At 49.4% G+C, this 9,111-nt stretch overlaps 1 protein-coding gene across 1 annotated transcript; it reads right to left on the bottom strand.

Annotated features, from left to right (window-relative positions):
* Positions 1 to 4,465: 4,465 nt before the first annotated feature.
* On the bottom strand, positions 4,466 to 6,631 carry LOC309565926 (uncharacterized protein; the record flags this gene model as incomplete). The annotated part of the gene is made up of 3 exons (XM_082270956.1): positions 4,466 to 5,351; positions 6,327 to 6,428; positions 6,567 to 6,631. 3 exons carry the CDS (start codon positions 6,629 to 6,631, stop codon positions 4,466 to 4,468), a joined length of 1,053 nt encoding a protein of 350 aa, XP_082127082.1.
* Between the last annotated feature and the right edge of the window lie 2,480 nt (positions 6,632 to 9,111).

Below are 9,111 nucleotides of genomic sequence, written 5' to 3'. Positions count from 1 at the left end.
CCCTACACCTCTGTACCGGGAGAGGGGAGATCCCTACACCTCTGTACGGGGAGAGGGGAGATCCCTACACCTCTGTACGGGGAGAGGGGAGATCCCTACACCTCTGTACGGGGAGCGGAGAGATCACTACACCTCTGTACGGGGAGCGGAGAGATCACTACACCTCTGTACGGGGAGCGGAGAGATCCCTACACCTCTGTACCGGGAGAGGGGAGATCCCTACACCTCTGTACCGGGAGAGGGGAGATCCCTACACCTCTGTACCGGGAGAGGGGAGATCCCTACACCTCTGTACCGGGAGAGGGGAGATCCCTACACCTCTGTACCGGGAGAGGGGAGATCCCTACACCTCTGCAGCGGGAGAGGGGAGATCCCTACACCTCTGCAGCGGGAGAGGGGAGATCCCTACACCTCTGTACCGGGAGAGGGGAGATCCCTACACCTCTGTACCGGGAGAGGGGAGATCCCTACACCTCTGCAGCGGGAGAGGGGAGATCCCTACACCTCTGCAGCAGGAGCCAAGATCCCCACACCTCTGTAGCGGGAGTGGAAATCCCTATTATATCTCTGTACCAGGAGTGGAGAGATCCCTACACTTCTGTACTAGAAGCAGAAATTGAGAGTGCAGGGAAGCTTCCTGTATCCTCCCCTCACCACACCCCACCTTGTGCCATCATCATCATCATTATTATTATTAGTATTGTTGGTGATATTACTATCATGAATATTATGATTGGTAGACGTGTGGGGTGTGATGGAGGTGAGTACACTGGAGGCGAGTACACTGGAGGGGTGTGATGGAGGCGAGTACACCAGAGGGGTGCGATGGAGGCGAGTACACCAGAGGGGTGCGATGGAGGCGAGTACACCAGAGGGGTGCGATGGAGGCGAGTACACTGGATGGGTGTGATAGAGGTGAGTATACTGGGGTTGTAAGATGGAGGCGAGTACAGTGGAGGAGTGCTATGAAGGCGAGTACACTGGAGGTGTGCGATGGAGGCGAGTACACTGGAGGGGTGCAATGGAGGCGAGTACACTAGAGGGGGTGCGATGGAAGCGAGTACACTAGAGGGGGTGCGATGGAAGCGAGTACACCGGAGGGGTGCGATGGAAGCGAGTACACCGGAGGGGTGCGATGGAAGCGAGTACACCGGAGGGGTGCCATGGAAGCGAGTACACCGGAGGGGTGCGATGGAGGCGAGTACACCGGAGGGGTGCGATGGAGGCGAGTACACCGGAGGGGTGCGATGGAGGCGAGTACACCGGAGGGGTGCGATGGAGGCGAGTACACCGGAGGGGTGCGATGGAGGCGAGTACACCGGAGGGCTGCGATGGAGGCGAGTACACCGGAGGGGTGCGATGGAGGCGAGTACACCGGAGGGGTGCGATGGAGGCGAGTACACCGGAGGGGTGCGATGGAGGCGAGTACACCGGAGGGGTGCGATGGAGGCGAGTACACCGGAGGGGTGCGATGGAGGGGTGCGATGGAGGGGAGTACACCGGAGGGGTGCGATGGAGGCGAGTACACCGGAGGGGTGCGATGGAGGCGAGTACACCGGAGGGGTGCGATGGAGGCGAGTACACCGGAGGGGTGCGATGGAGGCGAGTACACCGGAGGGGTGCGATGGAGGCGAGTACACCGGAGGGGTGCGATAGAGGCGAGTACACCGGAGGGGTGCGATAGAGGCGAGTACAACAGAGGGGAGAGATGGAGGCGAGTACACCGGAGGGGTGCGATAGAGGCGAGTACAACAGAGGGGAGAGATGGAGGCGAGTACACTGGAGGGGTGTGATGGAGGCGAGTACACTGGAGGGGTGTGATCTTGGGGAAACCCCTGCTAAAACCAGTTCTTTGAGGGTCAGTGGTAAAAATGCCTCTTACATTGGTGGTCAATGGAAGGAATGCCCCTTACAGAAAGCAAAAAAGATCATTGGCATCATCAAATGGAAGGTCATCCAACCTTCCAAAGCTCAAGGAACCTCTAGAATCTTCTGGAGGAACCAAGGGTTCCATGGAGCCCTTTTTAAGAACGGCTGTTCTATAGGAAGTTATCAGCTGCCAAAGTTAATGGCAGGATCAACAGGAACCTTTTGCAAAAGGAATGGTTGGAATGGGTAATTTACCAGACCAAAAAGGAGCAAATAAGAGTTGTTGATTGTTAGGGTTTACACACACTTAAATCAGACACACTTTGAGGTTGAAGTTCAACTTCCCTTGCAAAGTGAACAGCCTAAATGTCTTTTGTAAATCAACCCCTTTATGCTATACTAGTATGCTATCTGCATACAGGGCCCCCAGTACTGCTAGTGAGGGAAAATCTCCCCAATGGGGACACTGAGAGCAATAAAAACCTAATAGTGGCACTAAGTGTCGGTTCACACTACTCCGACTTGGGACGCAACTTGTGTGCCCTCAAGTCACCCCAAGTCGCTTGTCATAACAAATGCAATGTAAATGAATGAGAGTCATCTTAATATGTACTAATGAAGTCGCTCCGACTTCAGAAAAGGTTCCTGTACTAATTCAAGGCGACTTGTATCCGACTTGTGCCCATAGACTTCAATGGGAGTCGCCTCCAAGTCGGATCCTTATCTTTTGTCAAGCGACTGTGATCAGACTTTCCAGGAAGAAGGAAAATTACCCAGGCATTCCCCACATTGCAGCCACGCCTCCACTTCCTATACTTCCTATATACCATTATCTCTGCCTGGTCTGTGTGTTAATAACTCCTGCTTATAATGTCTTCCAGATGCCGCAGAGACATTGTAAGGAGAGAGGTGGTGGACAATGAGCTGCTGATCCGGCTGGTGAAGCAGCGTCCAGTACTGTATGACACCACTGATAGTAACTATAAAGATCAGACCAAAAGAGATAATGCGTGGCTGGAGATTGTGCGCATAATAGTTAAGGACTGGGAGATGTCTCTGGATGAACGGTCTGAAAAATGTAAGTTGAACTTCTTTTTTCATTTCTTCTTTAATATGCACTGATGGTCGGCACTGGTGGACACTGATAGGTGGCAGTGGTGGACAGTGGCACTAGTGGACACTGATACGTGGCACTGGTGGACACTGATACGTGGCCGTGGCACTGGTGGACACTGATACGTGGCAGTGCACTGGTGGAAACTGATACATGGCATTGGTGGACACTGATATGTGGCACTGGTGGACACTGATATGTGGCACTGGTGGACACCGATACATGGCACTGGTGGACACTGATACGTGGCCGTGGCACTGGTGGACACTGATACGTGGCCGTGGCACTGGTGGACACTGATACGTGGCCGTGGCACTGGTGGACACTGATACGTGGCCGTGGCACTGGTGGACACTGATACGTGGCACTGGTGGACACTGATACGTGGCCGTGGCACTGGTGGACACTGATAGAAAATTATATATATATATATATATATATATATATATATATATATATATATATATATAGAGAGAGAGAGAGAGAGAGAGACAATGATTTTACTCATCAATCAGAATCAAATTTGTATTAAACAAGGAGAATAGCATAACATAACTAACTAAACTAAGCATGCCAATATCTTCTGGGCAGGATGTGGAAACCTTCCAAGCGGACCTGAACAAAATAACGGGGTGGGCAACTACATGGCAGATGAGTTTTAATGTTGAAAAATGTAAAGTAATGCACTTGGGGGCCAGAAACCAGAAAGCAAGCTACTCACTAGGGGGGGAAACCTCTGGGTGAGTCTAGGATGGAAAAAGACTTGGGGGTACTGGTAGACAACAGGCTTGGCAGTGGCATGCAATGCCAAGCCGCTGCAAGCAAAGCCAAAAGAATACTGGGTTGTATAAAAAAGGGGATTCACTCCAGAAATAAAGAGATTATTCTCCAACTCTACAAGACTCTGGTCCGGCCACATCTGGAGTATGCTGTCCAGTTCTGGGCACCGGTCCTCAGGAAGGATGTGCTGGAATTGGAAATATAGTCCAGAGAAGGGCAACAAAAATAATTAGGGGTATGGAGGACATCAGCTATGAGGAAAGACTACAAGCACTGAACCTATTCTCTCTGGAGAAGAGACGATTGAGGGGGGATATGATATCAATGTACAAATACTGTACTGGCGACCCTAGCATAAGGAACAAACTATTCAGAGTAAGGGAATACAATAAGACACGTGGCCACTCACTAAAACTAGAGGAAAAGCGGTTTACCCTTAAAATGCGTAAGGGGTTCTTCACTGTAAGAGAGGTAAGGATGTGGAATTCTCTTCCACAAGCAGTCGTATCAGCAGGAAGCATTGATAGTTTCAAAAAACTATTAGATGGGCACCTTAGAGACCACAACATACAGGGATGGATTGGACTGATGTCTTTTTTCAACCTCACTAACTATGTAACTATGTAACAAACAGTTGTAAACACGCAGTACAGGCCATATAACATAACTCAAAACACCCCAGCATCCAAAAATATATTTCCTTTAGGATCCAATAGCCTCCATTTGCCATTCTACTGCACCAGCCGGTGACATGAAGAAAGAGGTAAATTTATTTCTAATTGTGGCACCATCACTGGATCCCCGAGCAGCAGTCAATTGTGCTGTTTCCAGATCATGTTGAAGAGAATCCTCAAAATTGTACCCATCCCGTTGTCGTACAAAATTGTGGAGCACGCAAGCTGCTTTCACTGCAGTTATTGCGTTCTCCAAGTTTAAAGCAATAGGGGTGTGCAGTACGCGCCATTTATTGGCCAGAATGCCAAAAGTGCACTCCACCACCCTTCTTGCCCTGGTCAGCCGATAATTGAAATTTTTTTTGGGTGTACTCAGATTACGGTTGGAGTAGGGCCTCATTAGGTGTTCTCCCAACGCAAACGCCTCATCTGCAACAAAGACATAAGGTAGCGGGGGTTCATCAGTCCCAGGTAAGGGACAGTTACGAGGAAGAAGTAGCTGATTGTCTCCTAGCATTTGGCTAAAAGATGAATTGGCAAAAATACGGGAATCAGAGCTGCTTCCATATGATCCAATGTCTATGTAGATGAGGCAATAGTTTGCGTCGGCCACTGTTAGCAAAACAAAGGAGAAAAACTTTTTGTAATTGAAGAACCGACTTCCACTACCAAGTGGCTTAACAACACGGATGTGCTTCCTGTCTATAGCTCCAAGGCAATTTGGGAAATTGCACCGTTCCCAAAAACATTGGGCTGTTGTCTTCCAGTCATCTTCATTCGGCTTCTTCATTACAATTCCATTGAGCACATCCCATAATATCTCACAGGTTTCAGTGATAATGCAGCTGAGTGTCGACTTGCCCACCATGAATTGATAATGTAAACTCACAATGGAATGTCCTGTTGCCAGGTACCTGAAAGACAAAATACATTTTATGTTTCTTGTTATGTTTTTCAGTGCAAGTCATACAGACAAGATGGAAGGGGTTGCGGGACTGTTTCCAGCGACACCTTAGAAGGCTCAGGGAGCAGAGGAGTGGTTCTGGAGCCAAAAAGGTGGTCCCGTATGTCCATGCCGAGGAGAAGGACTTCTTGCGACCCTTCATGACATTGAGAGAGTGAGCTAACATCTGTAATGTTTGTAAAGTGTTGATTAGAATTATTGAATGGTGTGCCTAAAAAGTATTCTATTTTTATTCCAGAACACAAGCCAGTTGGGAAGGTGCAAGTGAGGAGCAGGCGCAATCACAGGAAACCTTGGGGCCCACCAACACCATATGGCCCACCACCACCATCTGGCCCATATTATCCCCATCCAACCCCTCCACCACCTAGAACCCACCCTTACTATCCCCCTTAATTCCACCCGTACCATGATGAATATGGTAATGTCCTCCAGACAACAAACCCTGTCCCATATCCTTCCCCATCACCTATTACCTCTACAATAGTTTTTCAGCCACCACCTTTTCCTATGGTACCACCGGAAAGCCAGTCTGCAAGGAATACAGGCAGCAGTGGGTCAGGAAGTGATCCTAACTTTGAAAATTTTTATGTTATTTTTGATGTTAGTTGCCTGAAAAAAGTTATGTATGTTTTTCAGTTATGTAATACATATTGTTTTCTAATGAAAATGACAGTATTGTGGTGCATTTGTTAAATTAGTGTTTAGATGCTATATTGTGCAATATACGCTATCCTGAAATGGTAAAATATGCATAGTCTATAATCTGGTGAAGCGATGACAAAAATACACTTGCAGAGTAGCCGAAAATATATTGCTGACCAAGTTTGCTCCAGAACCCCTATTTTCAAACAAAAAGGTGTGATAACTTTTTCTTTTGTTGAGCATAACACCAAAAAAAGAAATATATGTCACTATAGTTTACCTTAGTGCGATTAGCAATCGTTCAGTAGGTGAGATACTTCTACGAAAAGACGTGTCCTGCCGCTGCAAATGGATGCCAACTAGACCAAGTAATTCATCAAAACTATTATAAAAAAAGGAAAATAAGAATTATGCCACTTGCTAAAATAAAAATTGAAAATTTTAGACAATGTTAGCTGTACGCACATATCTCTATTTTCTTTTACACATTTGACAATTTAATTTTACAAAGTTTAATTACCTTGAAATGGACATACGAGTAAAATTGAAAAACTTGTCCTCAAAAGCACGCAAGTTTGCATACATGGCCCAGAACTGCCCTCTGCTTTCCCGATTAGAAATGATGGGATGGATCCAGGATTTCTACTTACATTGGTGGTCAGTAAGAGAAATGCTCCTTACATTGCTGGTCAATGGGAAGAATGCTCCTTACATCGGTGGTCAATGAGAGGAATGCTTTTTACATTGGTGGCCAGTGGGAAGAATTCTCCTTACATTGGTGGTCAATGAGAAAAATGCTCCTTATAGTGGTGGTCATTGGAAGGAAATAACAGAATTTTTGTAAAATCTTACCTGTAAAATTCCTTTCTCTGAGTCCTCCGACAGTCGCCGCCGCCTCTAAGTCATCACTGTTGGGTATTGACTTCCGCTCCGCAGGAGTGGCTAGGCATAAACTCTTAGTCAAAAGAACAAAGGCGTTTGCATATACACACCCATGGGGGCTGTCCCAACTGGTCAATACCCCCCCTGCATGGTCACTCCCAACTCAGTTTGGTAGCATAGCAGTAGGAATAATAACACAACCCCAAAAGAGGGGCGGGGGCAGCGACTGTCGGAGGACTCAGAGAAAGGAATTTTACAGGTAAGATTTTACAAAAATTCAGTTTTCGCTTACGTCCTCCGACAGTCGCCGCCGCCTCACTGTTGGGATGTCCCAAAGCAGTATAGACATGAGGGGTGGGAGACGCAACCATAGAAAAGGCAACGCAGTACCCACATCAGAGAAAGGAATCTTACATGCACAGTAAGCTGGGCAACAGAAAAAACAATGCTCAACAGGAGCAAAAGCCCAGGAAAGCAAACACCAACAGCCAGGGACCCATAGAAAAAAACAAGGGTCCTTCATGGCACTGCCTCACTGAGAACCTTGGGGCCAAAGGAGGCATCAGCTGATGCCAGAACAGCTACTTTGTAGAATTTGGAAAAAGTGTGCACCGAAGACCAAGTCGCAGCTTTGCACACCTGGGCAACCGAGGCCAGATGCCAATAGGCCCAAGACGCACTCACAGATCTGGTAGAGTGCGCTTTAACTGGGAAGGGTGGAACCCGTTCCTTCAAAGCATAAGCTTGTTCAATGGTCTGTCTGATCCATTTGGCAATAGTTGCTGCAGACGCAGCCATGCCCTTCCGAGGTCCCTCAGGAAGGACAAAGAGGGAATCCATCTTCCGAAAGGATTCCGTGGACGACAGGTATACCCTGATCGCCCTGACAACATCCAGGGAATGCAGAGCAATCTCCTTCGGGTGCTTAGGCTTCGTACAAAGCGAAGGTAGGACAATGTCCTCATTAAGGTGGAACTCAGAAATCACCTTAGGAAGGAAGGAGGGTTGCGGACGCAAAACCACCTTATCCTTGTGAATCACTTAGTACGGAGAACGGCAAGATAACGCCGCCAGTTCCGACACCCTGCGAGCCGAAGTGATCGCCACCAAAAAGGCAACCTTCTTGGACAGCAGAGGCAACGATATTTTCCGTATGTTTTCAAACGGAGCACCCTGTAACACGGACAGAACCAAGTTCAAGTCCCATGGAGGTAGGGGCTCCTTCCTGGGAGGAGCCAAATATCGCACACCTTGAATGAAGGTGCGAACCAGGGAATGAGACGCCACAGGGCGTTGAAAAAGAACAGCCAGTGCGGACACCTGGCCTTTGATCGTGGCCAGGCGCTGGTCCACCCCAGACTGGAGGAAAGCCAACACTCTCGACACAGAGTACGAGCGGGGGGGGGGGGGGGGAGAACCCCCTGGACTCACACCAGGCGAAATAGGCCTTCCACGTACGGTAATAGATTTTACCAGAGGAGGTTTTTCTAGCCTTGACAAGGGTAGGGATGACCTCAGGGGATAGACCCCTGTCCGTCAGGACCTGGGTCTCAACAGCCAGGCCGTTAAAGCCAGCGACTGTAAAGCAGGATAGAAGATCGGACCCCGAGTCAGTAGATCTTCCCGCATTGGCAGCCGCCACGGAGGCGCCACTGCCAGACGAACAACGTCGGCTTACCAGGACCGGCGTGGCCAGTCCGGCGCCACCAGAATCACCAGGCGCGGTTCCCGAGGCTAACCTGCGGAGGAACCTGGACAGTAACTGGATCGGGGGAAAGGCATACATCAGACGATACTGATGCCAAGGGGCCACCAACGCATCCGAGGCGTCCGCCAGAGGATCGCATGTTCTTGCCACGAACCTTCCCACCTTTCGGTTTAACCGGGATGCGAACAGATCCACGTCCGGGGATCCCCACTTCGCACACAGCATTTGGAAGACCTCCAGGTGCAGGGACCATTCCCCCTGGTCCAGGGTCTGGCGGCTCAGATAGTCGGCCTGCCAGTTCTCCACACCCGGAATGTGAACCGCCGAAATCGCCGGGACATGAGTCTCGGCCCGCGACAGAATGTGGGTCACCTCCCGGGCCGCCCGGGCACTCCTGGTGCCCCCTTGGTGGTTGATGTAAGCCATCGCGGTAGCATTGTCCGTCTGTACCCGAACAGGGCGGCCCCGAAGTCGG

This window comes from Pelophylax lessonae (genome assembly GCF_965119305.1).
Source record: "Pelophylax lessonae genome assembly, chromosome: 10".
NCBI classification, from domain to species: domain Eukaryota; kingdom Metazoa; phylum Chordata; class Amphibia; order Anura; family Ranidae; genus Pelophylax; species Pelophylax lessonae.
Note: the sequence above shows the minus strand (reverse complement) of the source record. Positions and strands in the feature narration are given on the sequence as shown.